Raw genomic sequence first — 19,390 nt, forward strand, 5'->3', positions numbered from 1 at the left:
AAGGGAGGAAGGTGAAGAGAAGGAGAGAAGGGAGAGAAGGAAGAGACGTACGGTAGAATAAGAGAGTGGAAGCCAGTACGAGAAGGGAGACGAAGGGGAGAGAATTAATAGAATTGCTCTAATGGGATAGCAGTAATTAACGGAAGAGAAGTCAGAGAAGGGAGAGAATGAGAGAAGAAGAGACTGTAGCGAATTCAGAAGGCCTTTATGCGCGGCATATAATTAATCTACTTTCTCGAAGTATAGGACCCTGATAGAATTCAGTCTAAGGCATTCCTGTCTAGCCTCGCTCCTTCCTATTCCTGCGCGATGAGGGTCTCTCTTCCTCTCCTTTCTCCTCCTTTCGCTCCGGCCTCGCCGTTCGCTCCTTTCTCTCCTTCCGAGCCTTGCCTCTCATGCCTTACTACCTTTAGCGCCTTGCGCCCCCCTTTCCTCCCTTTCTCTCTTGCCGCGCCTGCATCTCCGTCCTCTCCTTCCTCTCCTTCCCCTCCTTCACTCCGCCGTTCTCTCCTTCCCTCTACCTTTCTCTCCTGCTCTCCCGTTCTCTCCTTTCTATCCTTATCTCTCCTTCCTCTCCTGTCTCTCCTCTCCGTTCCTCCTCTACTTTCCTCTAGTCCTTTCCTTCCTCTCCTTTCTCTGCCTTCTTCTTCCTCTCCTTTCTCTCCTCCTTTCCATGCCTCTCCTTTCTCTCCTTCATCTCAGGTAGATAAGGAAGAGTCTCTTTATTTACAGACCCTCCTGTTTTCATGGAACCCCTGCTATATCTAATCTCCCCACCCTTCTTAGAAACCACTACCCCCCCCCCCCCCCCCCCCCCTCTGTTCCTTGACCACTTAATAGAAAGAGGGCTAATGGTTATAAGAAGCTGGTGTATTTCCTTTAATCACGTGTCCAGAACAGGGAGGGTCTGTAATATAAAGACTGTTCATCCTTCTCTTTGCTGCAGATCTACAACAGCTCCAGGATGGGAGGGGGGAACAGTAAGACTGGTAGGGATATTTCTCCTTTTTCAGTAAATTGTGTTGTGGTGATTTATAGAAAGACATTTTATGTTGTTGAGCTTAAAACGTTTCTGTTTATATTTGATTAAGTTCTACTTTGGAATATTTATTTATATTTCATGCAAGTTAACTGTTATTGTTATTATCATATTTCCTGTTTTCATTCTATTTTAGCTTTGCTACGTCTTGTTTTAGACCAGACATGAAAATGGTTGCAGACTATCTTTACATATTTCCATATGTTTCTCTTTCTACCAGAGCCACAATCATGGCCACAACCACAGCAGCAGCCGAGCCGTCCCAGTAAGTTATCCTCTTATCATTCCACATCTGTAAAACCATTTTCATTCAGATATCTGGAGGTCAGAGGTCAAAGGACTCATTTGAATATGGCACAATTTGTTTCCTGTCCAAAATCTAACCTAACTTTGTAGCATTTTTAGCCCATTTCCCGACAAGCTAACATGACATTGTTGGTACCAACGGATTCTTTACATCTTCATATGATATATTTATTATACATTATATACAATAATGTTATACAATATCATTCTAGCTATGAGCCTCTGAAAGACAGAATGTCTTACGATCCAGTTTGTCTTGTCCCATTAGTGTCAGCGTTCCAGCTTCCCAGAGTACTTCTTGTGACCTTTATGACTCTGCTTCTGCTGGTTTTTGACAGTTTGTGAATATCCTGTTAGACATTGACACATTTGCACATATGTATCTAGATACATACAGTGGGGCTCGAAAGTTTGGGCACCCCAGGTAAAAAATTGTATTAATGTGCATAAAGACACCAAGAAAAGATGGAACAATCTCCAAAAGGCATCAAATGACAGATTAGACATTCTTATAATATGTCAAAAAAAGTTAGATTTTATTTCCATCATTTACACTTTCAAAATAACAGAAAACCTCTGAGACTGATCACCGGGTCTTTCCAGACGATGATTGAGAACGATCCATGACACTGTCAGGTCTCAGCTTTCCAAAGGGGGCGGTGCATGCTATAAACTCTGCAGGGTGCCCAAACTTTTGCAGACGCCATTTTTTTGTCTTAAATGCCCAGACTCATCTGACCAAGCCCCAACAATCAGCACCATGGCTTCTTCTGAGCAGTTGTCTAGAAAACTGAAACTGAAAATAGTAGACGCTCACAAAGCAGGAGAAGGCTATAAGAAGATAGCAAAGTGTTTTCAGATGCCAATATCCTCTGTTCAGAATGTACTTAAGAAATGGCAGTCATCAGGAACAGTGGAAGTTAAAGCCAGATCTGGAAGACCAAGAAAAATATCAGACAGAACAGCTCGCAGGATTGTGAGAAAAGCAAGTCAAAAGCCACGTTTGACTGCACGATCCATCCAGAAAGATCTGGCAGACGCTGGAGTTGTGGTACACCATTCCACTATAAAGAGATACCTGCACAAATATGGTCTTCATGGAAGAGTCATCAGAAGAAAATCTCTTCTACGTCCTCACCACAAAAACATATGAACATATAGACAAGCCTGGTGCATTGTGGAAACAAGTTCTGTGGACCGATGAGGTTAAAATAGAACTTCTTGGCCAGAATGAGCAAAGGTACGTTTGGAGAAGAAAGGGCACAGAAGTTAATGAAAAGAACCTCTGTCCAACTGTTAAGCATGGGGGTGGATCAATCAAGCTTTGGGGTTGTATTGCAGCCAGTGGCACAGGGAACATTTCACGAGTAGAAGGAAAAATGGATTCAATAAAATTTCAGCAAATTTTGGATGCTAACTTGATGCCATCTGTGAAAAAGCTGAAGTTAAAGAGAGGATGGCTTCTCCAAATGGATAATGATCCTAAACACACCTCAGAATCCACGGTGGATTACATCAAGACGTGTAAACTGAAGGCTTTGCCATGGTCTTCACCATCTCCTGACCTCAACATAATTGAAATCTATGGATAGACCTTAAAAGAGCAGTGCGTGACAGACAGCCCAGAAATCTCAAAGAACTGGAAGACTTTTGTAAGGAAGAATGGGCGAAGATACCTCAAACAAGAATTGAAAGACTCTTGGCTGGCTACCAAAAGTGTTTACAAGCTGTGATACTTTCCAAAGGGGGCAGTACAAGGTATTAACTCTGCAGGGTGCCCACACTTTTGCAGACGCCATCTTTTTGTTTTCTGTTATTTTGAAAGTGTAAATAATGGAAATAAAATCTGACTTTTTTTTAAATATTATAAGAATGTCTAATCTGTCATTTGATGCCTTTTGGAGATTTTTCCATCTTTTCTTGGCTTCTTTATGCACATTAATAAAAAAAATTACCTGGGGTGCCCAAACTTTCGAGCCCCACTGTAGGTTACAAAACAGTTCAGGGACATTTTAATATGGAATCAATTCGTTACATTACAAGAAATTCGGTACGATTGTATGAGATACGATTCAATCTGATAGATACAGGTAATACACATTTAATGTAAACATTAATTTTCCTTTATAAATTAAAGTTAAATCTGCAAACAGCGATGAACGGGCCCTCGCCCCTCCCAGTACGTCAGTGGGTTCTGGCAGGATGTTGCCTGTAACACTTCCTCTGTCCACTAGAGCGAGAGAACACACTAATTGTTGTCAGGTTGCTGTATATCAGGTGTAGACCACACCATGAACATTTCATGTAAATCAGATGATGATGTGAAGTTCTCATGTGAAGTTTTAGGCAGATTGGACAATGTAAAGTGAAGTTACAACAACTTCCTGTGTTATGGCAAAAGACACAAAATGTCCGTAGCTTCAGACAGACGTCTCTTAGACACTTTGGGCTGACGAGTCTTTCTAATGACGCATCTTCACAGTCTGATACTTCAACAGTTTTACCACAAACTGACTCTTTCTTCACTTGATACATTATCTTTTAAACTGACAAACATCAAACGTGGAATTCATGGCTCCAACAGGATCAATTTGTCTTTCCTCGTTCACTACTATTCATATGTTTTCTGAGTGAAGGAAGTGGAGGGACTTCTCTCTATTTAAGGTCCCATTAGATAGAGGATTATACCAACCACATATGAGACAAATCCCATAAACCCTCTTCTATTATCTATACTGCACTCACATTTCTACAACGTTCTGTTACCTTTTCTGATCAGTTTTTCCGCCTGCCAAAACGTCTTCCTGACCGTCATACTTTTGTCTCACCAGTGAAGTTTGGTTGCCATAGATACAGTATATATTGGGCACTGCTGATCCTTCATCGGCTTCCAAGCCGGCTCCGTTGCTCCAGAGCCGGGCGCAGCGCCGCTGACCCTCGGTATTACAGCCTCCGGTAAAAGTGAAAATGAAAGTGTTTGTTTTTTATTATTCCCGTTTTTAAATCATAGTTGCCATCTATTTCTCTCCTCGGCGTTGTTTACTTCTCCGCCAGGCTGCGTAAGACGTGTTCATATCTTATCTACTTATTTGGCTGGACCTCTTCACATCTCCTCCCCATTCCCGCTGCTTAACACACTTTATTTGCTTACGCTTCCATGGTTATAGAAAATAAAACCGTCTTAAAGGTGTGAACAATTCTGCTGTTGAAGAACACGTCATGAATCTGACGTAGACTTTTCTTAAGGACTTTCTTCAGATCATATTTAAGAGAAAACTTAGGAAGATATTGGTGAATGAGGCCCAATGTTCCCAACAAATGTAAACATCAAAAGAACTTAATTTGAATTAAGGCCTTTACACACCAGGGACGGTTGTTGTGCATTTAATTTATCAACATATTTGTTATCAAACTGTTGTTATTGTCATGAGTTTCAGAATCATATCTGTGATAACCAGATACAGATTCATATCGCTGAATCTTTACATGTTTACTAAATTATTTTTCTTTTCAGGAACGCCAACCCCGCCGCCTTCTCCCAGTAAGATATTAAGTTTATTTCTGAACATCACACTTTTAGTAAAACCACTATTGATTTGAAATATTTGCTTATTTCCTAAATAATTACACAATTTCCACTTCAGCTTTGAAGGATCCATGGAGGAAAATAGCCTGGGGGTGAGTTCACTTTATTACCATTTATATTTTATTTGTGGTGTCACTGCTATTTAAAATAAAAGACCCCAAATTTTATGAGCTTTTTTAGAAAATCAAACCAGACGGACCAGAGGTTGTCAAAATACCTGAGGGTGCAGAGGGTTAAGAATACAATGTTCTGAAGCTGCAAATACCTAGAAATGTCATATTTCTGTACCAACTGTTGGAAGGAGGTGAAATGTCCATCAATATAAAGATCAAACAGTGAAACCAGATCCTTTCTAGACCAAACATCAAAAGCCTCATCCATCATTGATGGGACAAACATTTCATTATTTGTGGTGCAGCCTGTGATAAATCTTTAAGAGAAAGAGATCTTCTAACCTGATACCAGATACTAATTGAATGTATAATAACTGGACTAGTTCATCTAGAGATAGGCTGTGTGAATGGTAGAACACAATAAAGTTAGCCTGGATGCCAGCCGAACTTAGCCCCACCCACAACATGTGAGGTCGGGAAGTTCGGTCTGGACTTGATCCGTTGTGGAGCAATTATACCCGAACCAGAGCTGTTTGGACCAAACAAATTGTCAGGGTGGGCTTTATACGATGATGGACAGATGATCAACAGTAACGTAATCAACCACGTCACCAAAGAGCGCTTGGGTTGAATTTGTTTACAACAAAGGTGGCTGCCGCTGGAGAATTGAGATGGTGCTGCAGACAGTAGCCTCAGTACTTAGCGCTCTAGTACTTTGTTTGTTTTTGTGCGTTTATTATGCTTTCTGTGGTCTTTCACCAATTACTTTTACCAGAGAGGAACTCTTAAACCTCAGGCAAACCTCTACAGGAACTTTTTCTCTGGTTTTCACAAACCCAGCAAGTTTTACCGAAATCCTGGTTGGAAGTTCTCCGTGGAACAGACGTGGGAACCGAGCGGGAGCGCTGGTGAAATGAAGGAAGCGGGGACTATGCACCTCGCTTCCAGCCATTCACCTGACAAACGTCCGGTCCCTGGCAGAGAAGATGGATGAGCTGCTGCTGTGTGTGCGTGTGTGTGTGTGTGTGTGTGCGTGCGTGCGTTTTTAATCTATTGATACGTGTTCACGGGGACGTTTTTCTCGTTTTTTACGTGGTGGCCAGCACGAAAACGGTAGGGAGTAATATAAAAAGCCGAAAATCCGCGTAGGGAGGTTGGTCGGGGGGGTGGATGGGTCAGACAGCACAGGACTTTCACCCGGGCGAGCGGGGATCACGTCCCGCGTGTGGCATTTTGTTTCCCGTAGTCTTCCTAATCACAACCGTCCCGTTATTGTGGCGCGTCCCCAGCGACCGTCTCCCGGCGTGTGAGGCGTCCTTTCCTTTCCTTTTTTTTTCCTTTTGTGTTATCTGCAGGACAACGGACGGGAAAGGACACGGACAAGGTGCTGTTTATACATATAGGCCTATTGATGAATAATTTGAACCATCACCAACTGGGAAACACGGTTAGCAAAATCTAGCACCAGTTTCCCACCTCTGATTTCTGTCCCACTGCACATCCACACCTCACCTAATATGTGTGAGAGACTGTAGCCTACATTCTGCTGAATTCTACTGAATAACAATCCTAAAGACGGTCTGGGTTTATTATGCATTGCAAACGCCAAAATCTGCGTTTTAAAATGACACTATGCTAGGTTAACTTTGCTAAATGCTTGGCCAAAGACTAGCACGCTATGCAGTAATGCACGCTACACGGTAATGATGGTCTGAAGCAAGAGGAATTGTTAGCCTACCTTGTGCACTGACTGCTTACTGTTACTGAGAACGTATTGACCACCGTCACGTCATAATAAACCATAAACTACTGCTCAATATCTAAAGTAAAGTAACAGCTAGCTGCCGTCAGGTACTTGTAAAATGCATAGATAATGTTTAACAGTAAAATCTCAATTTAGCTTGCACCTAAGTTATAACATATTTGTGTTTGCTAACATTAGAAATAACGTTAGCTAGTTCGAGGTGTATGCAGGCTAACCATTAGCTACATTAGCAGCACATTTCCCGTATTTAAGAATGATTAAACATGGTCTTATACCTGCAAGTGATGCACGGGCATCATCTCGCAGTTTCTTTCTTTTCTCTGCTCCTGACTCCTGCTGTCTTTTCGAGGCCATTTCCAAAAGAGTTGACTAAGCCTACTCTCAAACTTCATCAGGCGCAATCCAACAGACCACTGAGATAGGGAAGGCACCCACGGGGAGCTTGGGAAGTTCAGTGTGTGTGTTTGGGGGGGTGGGGGCACCATCGTTACTTTCTTGAGCAATTAAATATATCTCTTGTCCTGCCTGTTTTGTGATATACATGCCTAAAAAGTGCCTAATATATCTATACTGAAATATCGGCATTATAATTATTATGACGTAATGTGCGTGGTGGGAGCGGCACGCTGAGGCTATGTATGGCTGTCGTTAATTTGAAAGTTTAAACGGCATTCAATTAATTGCATCATGCTCACTAACTTAACCGTGACTTCATTTAGAAAATAATTTGTGATTTCTTATTCTGAACATCTGAATTTCCCCAGACACGCCCCGGCATGAGACAGGAGGTCTCCAGGCTGCAGCCATACACTCTTGGTGAAACCCCCGACATCATTGTACACATGGGGGCAGTGTTGTCATTCCTTAACCAGTATAGCAATGCTTTTATTTTGAGTTTTTGATTTTGCAGGTTGAGATCAATAATAGTTATGTTGATAGATGTAAAATACATAATAATCTAACATTAAAATGTAATGTCTTTTAACAGAGACAAAGCGGAGGATCTCCAGTATGTGAAGGATTATGAGCCTGGAAACGATGACATCAAACATCTCCGAATCCTTCTGTACGGACCCGTCGGAGCTGGAAAGTCCAGCTTCATCAAGTCTGTCAGCAACGTCCTACGAGGCAGAATGACTACTCCTGCTTTGACCAGTGCAACTACCTCTGACAAGAGTTTCACCACAAGAGTAAGAAAACTTTAGATTTCAATGTACATTTTCATATTAAACCTCCAAAGCAGCAGCAGCTGTTTTATCAACTTTCACTTCAACATTTCTCTTCACTTCCTCTTAATTCAGTCATTTGTTACTTTGAGTTACGTAATTTGCCCCTTTGAATAATCTGTAGACTTTGCACTGGAAAGATATTCAGATAAGGTCAACTTTATTGAACCCACACAGGGAAATGTAAAACATGTAAATGTTAGCAGGAAAAGGAAGTACACCCATATATGTAGACTAAAAGTAAAAGATTTGGGGCCTCAGGCCAACTTTCTCTTGGCCCATGAGGCTGTACAGACACTGTTGGGCCTTTTGCAGTGTGGCTGGCCTATGGCCTGTTCCTTGTGAATATTTACCCCTAGGTTGGTCAGAGAGTCCAGTATCCAGTCACACAGCAGGCTGTTCTTATGACCCATTCCTACAGAAAGGATATGGAAAGTAAAGCACTGTAATTAGTATGTCGGGGTGCTAGCAACATGGAGCTGCTGCAGCTACATGAACAAGACTTAGCTAAAACGGCAGTTGTGGGGGCATGATCTAAAGAGTGACTTTGTGCCTCTTAACAGACACAAAATACAATTAAAATGTCTGCGCAACATGAACAGGGCCCTTGATGATGCGTTTTGAAGTCAGACATCCTGCCCGTAGCAGAGTTGGAGCTCTACACGTAGCTGCAGCAGATCCGTGATGCTAGCACCGATTCGGCTAGTTTTTCTTTCTATCGACTGTACTAGCATATTTATAGCGATCAAGATTAACATAAAAATTGGCCGGAGTTCTCCTTTAACTGTTAGGAATGCTGTCAGGACCATCACAGTGATGTTTTTGTGGCTAAAGTTTTACGTAGGCATAACACTGACCTGTACATTTGATCTTTTATATATTATTACTGTAAATTTGTTTTTAATATATATGTTTTTAAATTGTCTAGATAATATATGTTGTTTGTATATCTGGAGTTTGTAACAATAATAATTTCCCCCTGGGATTATTAAAGTAATTCTGATTCTGATTGTCATAATTTCGTAAGATAGACACATTTTTGTTTAGTTTTCCCCCACCGGGAATCGACCACATGTCAAAGTGTCCCTGAGCAAGACACCAAACCTTAATTTATTACCCAAACTGATCTGGAATTTGAGATAAACATAAAAACATGATTAATATTGTTGCATCCAGGGATGTTTTACAAAATAAACACTGCAGGACCCAAAGTCTGTAGATGGCATCATTGTGATTAATCAAGCATTTAATATTTTTGTGTTACAGTATGAAACTCATAGAATCAAAAAGGAAGGAAGAGGACAGTCAAAGACATATTATCCTTTCATCTTCAATGACATCATGGGTCTGGAGAAAGGGGGTGGAGTTCGTGCTGAAGACATCATACTGGCCCTGAAAGGACATGTGAAGGAGGGATACAAGGTACAACTGGGACATTATTAAACTTTCAGTCTCACATTGCCAGACATATCTCCCAGTGCTGCAGACAGGTCACAGAATGTTGATTTTGAACTTAAATATTAACGTAAACGTAAAATATTCACTGACAACAAAAGTTCTGATTCATATTATGTCCACTAGCTAGAATCTTCACTGGACCTCATGCAGCAACATTCTCCTTACTTCCTGTTAGAGAAAAATAAGAAAAGTCAACTCCAGATTCAATTCAATTTTATTTATAGTATCAAATCATAACAAGAGTTATCTCAAGACACTTTACAGATAGAGTAGGTCTAGACCACACTCTAAAATTTACAAAGACCCAACAATTCCAGTAATTCCCCCAAGAGCAAGACTTCAGTGTGACAGTGGCGAGGAAAAACTCCCTCTCAGGAAGAAGACCCAGGCTCTTGGTAGGCGGTGTCTTTGACGGTGCTGGTTGGTGTTGGGTGTGATGAACAGTGGCAATAATAGTCACAATAAAGATAATGGAACAGTGACTAGAAATAGTAGTTGTAGTAGTTCATGGCATAGCAGGGCACTGCAGGGTCTCACAGGACGTAGCAGGGTATAGCAGGATGTAGCAGGGCACTGCAGGGTCTCACAGGACGTAGCAGGGTATAGCAGGATGTAGCAGGGCACTGCAGGGTCTCACAGGACGTAGCAGGGTATAGCAGGATGTAGCAGAGCACTGCAGGGTCTCACAGGACGTAGCAGGGTATAGCAGGATGTAGCAGAGCACTGCAGGGTCTCACAGGACGTAGCAGGGTATAGCAGGATGTAGCAGGGCACTGCAGGGTCTCACAGGACGTAGCAGGGTATAGCAGGATGTAGCAGAGCACTGCAGGGTCTCACAGGACGTAGCAGGGTATAGCAGGATGTAGCAGAGCACTGCAGGGTCTCACAGGACGTAGCAGGGTATAGCAGGATGTAGCAGAGCACTGCAGGGTCTCACAGGACGTAGCAGGGTATAGCAGGATGTAGCAGAGCACTGCAGGGTGTAGCAGGACACAGCAGGGCGCGCAGCAGGACCACGGCGACAGGCTGCAACCATTATTTAGGGGCCACCCTAATCCAAGGAAACATGCTGGGGGAAGAGAAAACATAAGGACTCCGGGGAATAGGTTCCCCAGAGCTAGGTTAGTAACAAGCATTTTTTCTCGACATTTTGACGCCTTTTTTTCACAGTTTGTTTTTGCTTTTTTCAACGTTTTTAAATTGAGTCAACACAAGGGTTAAGGGACTTATTTGAGCATCCTGATAATAAGGAATTACAGTAGTCCAGCCGGGAAGTAATGAATGCATGGACTAGTTTTTCAGCATCGTTTTGAGACAGGATGTTCCTAATTTTAGAAATGTTACGAAGGTGAAAAAAGGCTGTTCTAGAGGTTTGTTCTAGATGGGCGTTAAAGGATAGATCCTGATCAAAAATAACTCCTAGATTTCTGACAGTAGTGCTGGAGGCCAGGGCAATGCCATCCAGAGTAATTATATCTTCGGCTAATGAGGTTCGGTGGTGCTTGGGTCCCAGCACAATAACTTTGGTTTTGTTAGAGTTTAACATCAGGAAATTGTAGGCCATCCATGATTTTATATCTTTAATGCATGTTTGAAGTTTAGCTAGCTGGCTGTTTTCGTCTGGCTTGATTGACAGATATAATTGGGTGTCGTCTGCGTAACAGTGAAAGTTAATTGAGTGTTTCCTAATAATATTGCCTAGAGGAAGCATATATAAGGAGAATAGAATTGGTCCAATCACTGAGCCTTGAGGAACGCCATGGTTAATTTTAGCGTAATTGGAGGGTTTATTGTTAACATTAACAAATTGCGATCGTTCAGAGAAGTAGGACTTAATCCAGCTTATGGCGGTTTCTTTAATGCCAACTAAATGTTCCAGTCTCTGTAAGAGGATGGTATGGTCAATAGTATCGAATGCAGCACTAAGATCTAATAAGGCCGGTTACACACTGGATGCGTCTTGCGAGCGTGTCAGCCGCGTGGCGTGTCCATTTATATTTCGGCTCCCATGGTAACAGGTCAGAGCTTACACACTGCCTGCCTGAGACGCGTGCCTGCTAGAAATAGAACCGACGCCTATTTTTCACGCGAGACGTGAGTGTGTTGGAAGCGTTTCCAGGCAAAATAGAATAGGAAAATATGTTTATATGTCATTTAAACACGAATGCATATTAATGAGTGAGTGAAATTGCAAGCCTCTGCTTGGGCTCGATAGGATCATGGAAATTGGTTGTCTGCCTCGTCAGATCGGGTCCAACAATAGACAAAATCTCCTCCGTTTGTACCGCTGACATCCAAAAGTAATTCAGATGTTTTTTGGAATCAAGTTGCAACTCCGCAACGAGGTGATAATAAGCTCCGAAAGTTTTTCTTGTCCGATTCATGGGGTGAACCCACCATCGTCGTTTGTTTCTCCTCCGGCGAATTCTTAACAGAAGAAGGACTGCAATGGCATTTCTTCTGTCAACAACTCAAACTGAAAAAGAACAAATAGCGTTTTAATTTTCCATAGTAACATATGTATACATGTAGCCGATATATAAAGGGGAGGATAGGCTACAATAACAACGTAGTGTGTGTTCTGAGTGACGGTCCAGCATCAGAGAAGCTCTATAGGCTCTCTACAGCTACACTAAGTTTAGAAACAGACAGTCCCTTACCCAGTTTTCAGAGTTTGAATGTGTCGGCACTATGTATATATATATATATATATATATATATATATATATATATATACATATATGTGTGTGTGTGTGATATATCAGCCCTCTCTGTACCTTGCAGCAGCAGCAGCGCCGCATCAGACACACTTCTGGTGTGTAGGACACAAAAAAATCCACAGCCGCCACGCTTCTGAGACGCAACAGAAACGCCACTACAAAAGTTATTAAGAAGTGGTCTGATAATAAAGGATTCTGCGGAAATACTATTAAATCTTCATATCTGCCATATGCCAGCACAAGGTGGAGGGTGTGGTTAAAACAGTGCGTGGCCTCATGCACCCTCTGACTGAAACCAATAGAATCTAGCAGTGAGTTGAAGGCAGTACTAAGGCTATTACTGTCAACGTCCACATGGATATTAAAATCACCTACAATAAGTATTTTGTCTGATTTTAGGACTACGCATGATAAAAACTCTGAGAATTCAGATAAAAATTCAGAATATGGACCTGGTGCTCGGTAGACAACAACAAATATAATAGGCTGTACTGTTTTCCATGTTGGATGCTGAAGATTAAGAACAAGACTTTCAAAAGAGTTATAATTTAGTTTAGGTTTAGGATTAATTACCAGGTTTGAGTCAAATATGGCTGCAACTCCCCCTCCTCGGCCTGAGCCTCTGGGAATTTGAGTATTAATATGAGTGGGAGGAGTGGCTTCATTTAGACTGACATACTCTTCATGGCCCAGCCAGGTTTCAGTTAGACAGAATAGATCAATTTGATTATCGGATATCAATTTGTTTACTAGTATTGCTTTAGAAGACAGAGATCTGATATTTAATAGTCCACATCTAATTTTCCTATTCTGTTCTATCATTGCAGTGGTAGTTTTAATTCTAATTAGGTTGTTAAGTATTGCCCCTCTTTTGGTTACCTGTGATTTAACTGATCTGAGTCGGGGGACAGACACCGTGGTTATTAGACTGTGAGTGGGCGACTGCTCCAACGGAAGCACAGAGGAGCACGTAGCACTGCACCTCTGATTACTAATATCAAACTTGGGTTGTGATGGTTTATGACCGAAAATAGACTCTGTCAGATTTTTTGATATGAGAGCAGCTCCGTCCAAAGTGGGATGAATGCCGTCTCTCCTAATCAGACCAGGCTTTCCCCAGAACCCCCCCCAGTTATCTACGTAGCCCACATCATTAGCTGGGCACCACCCCGACAACCAGCGGTGGAAGGATGACATGCGGCTGTCCATGTCATCGCTGATCAGGTTTGGCAGGGGTCCAGATGAAACTACTGAGTCCGACATTGTCTTTGAATATGCACAAAGTGACTCAACCTTCATTTTAGTGAACTCCGATTTGCGTAATTGGGTATCATTACCACCTACAGTACGTGAAGTATGATCTTACTGTGTTTACGGTTATTTTTATTTTCAGCCAGCAGCTTTAGATGGGATTCTATATCGCCCGCTCTGGCTTTATTACATATATCTTGATCACTAAAGGAGGCAGAGGAATAGCTAAACATCTGACACACAGAGCAAGAGAGCAGGAGAGAGAGGAATCAGCCATTGCTAATGGCTAAGCTAAAGTAGCTAACAGCGTTTTAACAATTGTGAGATCAGCGAGGAAGTCGCTGTAAGAGAAGAGAACTATAAGTGCTTGATTATAACTGGAGTAGTTTAAATGAAATACAGCCAAATAGCCACTAAATTAAACAATAAGGCAGAGTTGAGTAAGTTTTTGCTAGAGCAGCAAACTAGCGTCCGTAACACGGGAACACCGGAAGTGAGACAACACGCTTACCGTAAACGTCAGCACGTCACAGACCTGAACCCAGATGCATCAGACAGTCTTAACAATGCAGATCTGCTTCTACCCAGGTGTCCTGAATGTTAAATCCCACTTGATCATGACTGTTTACAGTAAACACTATATAAGGGCCGGTGTTGTGCTGTGTGCAAATTCTCTGGCATACGCCCAAGAATCTGAGAGATGTCACCAAAAAAGGCTGAAGAACTTCAGCAGTAGTGAAATGATCATACTTTCTATTAGAGTGTTAATTGTGTTTCTTTTAGAATAGGAATAGAAGTAGAAGTAGAGTGCATAATGCTCAGGAAAATACTGCACTCTTTAGTTGGTCAATCGAGCAATCACATTCTGCTGCCACAAGATGGCAATGCACCTGATCAGCCCTCATTATAAGACGCTCATGAGGGTGCATGAGCATTTACTACTTACACAACATGGCCGCTTCAGAATAACTTCTTTGGTCTGAAACTAGCAGAGTAAGATAGAGATAGAAGTGAGTTTGGTTTCCCTTCTGGAGCTGATATGTACACATTTGTGTTTATTTTGTTCAATGTGTTCTCATGCATTTTGACAACACTGTTTATTTTAACATGTCATTATTTAATTGTGTTTTACATCATTTTCCAGTTCAACGCTGCATCTCCACTCTCTGATGGTGATCAAGGCTACAACCCTCGTCCGTCTCCAGATGACAAAGTTCATGTTCTGGTTTGTGTGTTTTCTGCTAATGCAGCAGAAATTACAGACTCAGTTCTGAAGAAGATGGCAGAAATCAGAGAGTTAGCCAGTGACCTGGGTAAGAATATAATATACTTGGCTTCAGAAAGTATTGAAACTGTTTATTTTTAGCACTTTATTGTGTTGGTTCATTTAAAAAAAAAATTCTAATTTATTTAATATCAAAACCTGAATCTCTCATTTAAGGAAGTATTCAGACCTGTTATTCAGTACTTTGTAGGAGTCCCTTGTACAGTAATTACAGCATTGAGTATTCTTGGGTAAAGTGTCAAGCTTTGCACCCTTGGATTTGGACAGTTTATGCCATTCTTCCTGGCAGATCCTCTCAACCTCCTTCAGATTGGATGGGAAGCATCTGTGAACCACCATCTTCAGGTCTCTCTACAGATGTATCAGGTTTAGGTCCTGGCTTTGGCTGGGCCACTCAAGGAGAGTCAGAGACTTGTCCCGAAGCCACTCAGGCATTGTCGTGCTGAGAGATGAGGACGCTCTGAACCTGAGTCTTATTCAAGGACCTCTCTGTATTTGGCTGCATTAATCTTTTCCTCAGTTCTGAGCAGTATCCCAGTTCCAGCCACTGACAAGACCCCCCCCCCCATTATATGATGTTGCCTGCACTAGAGCTTAGATTCGGCCCAAGAAATCCAGCCCGACCCTACCCGAGCCTGTGCACGTTGTGTCCAAGCCCGGCCTGCCCCAATACATTAACTGTAATTATGAGCCAGAGCCTGAGTTAAACCTGAACATTTTTTAATATGTGGGCCGTTATAACTGACATTCTCAACTGCAATTCAGAGTTGTTTAAGGTGTGGGTGTTCAGTCTGTAGTGAGGTCCAGTAGTAGAGAGCAGAATGGTGGATGGCAGGAGTGAAGTGGCAGCGGGAGTCAGGTTCCAAAAACTGTAGCACAAGAGAAAACAGGTCAGGACAGGCAAAAAACACAAACAGCCAAATGTAGCGGGTTGAGTCAGCAGCGAGACTAACATGGTCGTCTTGACTATGATCTGACGATGAGTGGCAAGTTGACCGGGGTATTTAAAGCTGAGGTGATTATGGTGAATGAGCTGCAGCTGCAACCCTGACTTCAGCACACCAGACTTCACTCCTGCAACTACAGACAGTGGGGAGGGGGAGAGGAGAGACAGAAAGCTACCTGGCAGTTGCAGGCCTAACACATGAATCTGTTCAGAATTATCTTAATGAATAATGCAACAAGGACGAAGCATGTAAACTGCGTTGTTAGTTTATTCAGACTGGAATGGATCACAAATGGATCCGAATGAAGAAACGTAAAAACAAAACTCGACCCTAGCTGCTCCCTCAGCTGAATAGTGAGGGGAACAGATCAAGACATCAACATAATCAAAGACCTGGAACCATATAGGAGACTTTCTGGTCTCATCACCTAATTAATACTGTCCTTCACCACGGTCTCATCACCTAATTAATACCGTCCTTCACCACGGTCTCATCACCTAATTAATACTGTCCTTCACCACGGTCTCATCACCTAATTAATACTGTCCTTCACCACGGTCTCATCACCTAATTAATACTGTCCTTCACCACGGTCTCATCACCTAATTAATACCGTCCTTCACCACGGTCTCATCACCTAATTAATACCGTCCTTCACCACGGTCTCATCACCTAATTAATACCGTCCTTCACCACGGTCTCATCACCTAATTAATACCGTCCTTCACCACGGTCTCATCACCTAATTAATGCCGTCCTTCACCACGGTCTCATCACCTAATTAATACTGTCCTTCACCACGGTCTCATCACCTAATTAATACCGTCCTTCACCACGGTCTCATCACCTAATTAATACTGTCCTTCACCACGGTCTCATCACCTAATTAATACTGTCCTTCACCACGGTCTGCATGCCGACGCACTGGCCACACCACCCAGAGCTACGGGAGAAGCTGGAGAGGCAGAGCTTTCTCCCTACCCAATTATGCTAATAAAGTAATGATTAAAAAAACACAAATGCTTGATCAAGGGCCCGGCCCAGCCAGAGGATAGTGGCGGAAAATATCGGTTTGGGCTCGGACTCGGGCAGAGAATCTAACCTCGAGCCTGCACCCTTCACCACAGGGATGGTCGTAGCCATGTAATGGGACAAAGTGCTCGGAGTTCTGACCAAAGAGTTCAACCTTTACAGAAGTCACGTTCATTGGGAAACCTGAGTTAACTCAAAGTTTCTGATTTATGCTTTTTCCTGCCTCATGTTTGGGTGATTCCATGAAATCGGTGCCTTTTCAACTTTGGAAGATTAAAATGTGAAATAACTTTAATGACCATTTTTTGAATATACATGGAATGAATTTTAACTTTGATGTTATATTTGTCATTCAAATGACCAGGAACATCTTAATGTTAGAGTGTGATGACATATCAATTTAAAAAAATATATATTTTCACAAGAGAAATATCAAAAAAGGGGCCTTGTCCAAAATGCCATATTGCTTACATTACAATGGTAAAATTTGGAATGTCATTTCAATTTCCTATATGACATTTTTGATGAAATGAATCACGGTAACAGGCCTGACGTCACAGTAACATGAATGACCAGAGTAGCAGGAATGATGTACAGGACACACATTCACACATTCTTCAGCATGCACTGCACATATTTGAACATAATACTGAATAGTTTTACATGAGCGGTTTTGAAATGATTATTTAAACCAGCTCCATTTAAGTTTTTGAAGTAGCATATCAAAGGTTTGCAGTCACTTGGTGGATGCATTTGAGGAGAAGATGGATGAGCTGCTCATGCTTAAGGAGCTTAAGGGGCAACGTTAGGGGAACGTTATGGGAACGTTCCCTAAAGGTTGACGTTCGATGTAACCAAAAACCGTTCCCTAAACGTTAAGAAAACTTTCCATGGGAACCAAAATCTAACCAAAACCATAACCTTCAGGGAACGTTCCCACAACCAAAAACTTAATGCACTTAATGCCATAAAACTAACATCTGTAAAAGTGTAGTGCAAATATAAAATGAACACAATAATGTTAAAACTATGCAAATAAAACAACAAGCTCAGTAGTACCACTGTAATACATTAAATACCAGATTAATGTACCAACAATAACAACAACAATAATAAATGTGATGCTGCTCATATGCCATCCTCACTGAATAACATTACCCTAGTTTAACAATAATACAGAATGACCTTCACAATGTGGCATGAGCTGCAGTCTCTCCAGCTGATTTTATAGGCCACCTCTCCACTGGCTACTTCGGGAACTCTGGTCCATTTTGGCATGTGGAATTCTCCTTCAAATCGTCAGGAGCGCCCCCTCTTGTTATGATGTCAGCTATGTTTAGATCTCCACGGATCCACCACCAGTCTTGCACTAGTCAAGCCTTCTGGATTTCACCCACTCTATTTACAAAGAAGGTTTTGTACCCATAATTGACTCTTTGAATGGCTCCCAAGACCGTTTGACTATCAAGTAGATGGAACCATCTCTCGATCTTCATTCAAGCATGCTTTTCCACATACTTCCTGATCCTGGCTGCGAAGACAGCACTACAGATCTCAGCTTTTACAGCTTCTCCTTTCTGATCCAGGGGTGTCAGCTTGGCTTTTGATTCAACGAATCGAACTTTAGTGCCTTGACTTGTCTCCCATCTTAAGTACATCACAGCTCAGTAGGTTTTTGTCACTTCCATCAGAGAATGTGATGCCCCAAGTTTTCCCTTCTCAGCCAGCTGGTGTGAGGCTCCTGTGGAATTTCACCTGTCCAAGCTGCACATATTCTTCAAAAAGCTGTATGGCTTCTTCTCTGAGGCTTTCTGAGAGAGGTTGGTCCCAGGTTTCTTGGGTTAGTTTCCCACCCCCTCCCTCTTGGAATGCTTTTCTAACAAGAATTGCTCCCTTCTGTTTTGGCAGGTGTAACTAAGCCAATTGGGTCGTACAGTCCAGCCACTTGGCTTAAGAGAGCCCTCCTAGTCAGTGGATTAGGTGTCTCAGTTCTCACCTCCTCCTTGAGAAGATCTTTTCCAACTCTCATCTTCTTCTTTCTTTTGGAAAAGTTAACTGAGGTTAACATGTAGAGCTTGTCTTCATCCATTCGGTAGCCGATACCCAAGGCTTTGTTGTCTTTGTCTCTCATTTGATTTGGAAGAATTAAGGTTTTAATTGGTGTCTTTGTTTAGAACGTCCGTCTCCATTCCTTGCCTCCCACTTTGCCCTGACCGGACCCATTGTTTGAGGAAGAACCCTCCAGCTTTCAAGATTTACAACATTTGCTGTGATTTTGTCAAGTTTCTTCAGGTCATTTTGGGAGGTTAAGAGGTCATCCACGTAACTGTCCTCTTCAATGACTCTGCGCTCATCCTCCAAGTGAAGAAAGTTGGGCAGGTGTGCTGTTTCCCTCATAGCCAACTGAGCAATGCAATCAGCATGTCTGTCCCCAATGTTGACTCTGGTAATTGCATATTCACTTATCATCTGGGCTGTCCCTCCAGAGGAACCTGTGAAGATGCATCTCACGCTCCTCCAGCCATACAGAGTTGTACATCTTTTTTCTTTTTCCATCTTTTTCCCCTAGAGATGCATACGTCCCTTCTCTGAACCTCTGCAGGACAGCTCTGATAGGGTTAAGAACATCTGGTCCCTTCAGAAGAAGATTATTCATACTCAC

The 19,390-nt window shown here is 42.2% G+C and overlaps 1 protein-coding gene across 1 annotated transcript in view; it reads left to right on the forward strand.

Moving 5' to 3' along the window:
- The first annotated feature begins 4,786 nt into the window (after window positions 1–4,786).
- The window catches only part of LOC116041915 (interferon-induced protein 44-like), a 47,745-nt gene continuing 33,141 nt past the window's right edge, over window positions 4,787–19,390 (forward strand). Inside the window, exons 1-5 of the mRNA XM_036004617.1 lie at window positions 4,787–4,886; window positions 4,990–5,023; window positions 7,798–7,999; window positions 9,302–9,457; window positions 14,609–14,777. Of these exons, the coding sequence (XP_035860510.1) occupies window positions 4,832–4,886; window positions 4,990–5,023; window positions 7,798–7,999; window positions 9,302–9,457; window positions 14,609–14,777 (616 nt within the window). The 5' untranslated portion in view covers window positions 4,787–4,831. The remainder of the gene's footprint in view (window positions 4,887–4,989; window positions 5,024–7,797; window positions 8,000–9,301; window positions 9,458–14,608; window positions 14,778–19,390) is intronic.

This window comes from Sander lucioperca, chromosome 8 (assembly GCF_008315115.2).
Source record: "Sander lucioperca isolate FBNREF2018 chromosome 8, SLUC_FBN_1.2, whole genome shotgun sequence".
Lineage (NCBI taxonomy): Eukaryota > Metazoa > Chordata > Actinopteri > Perciformes > Percidae > Sander > Sander lucioperca.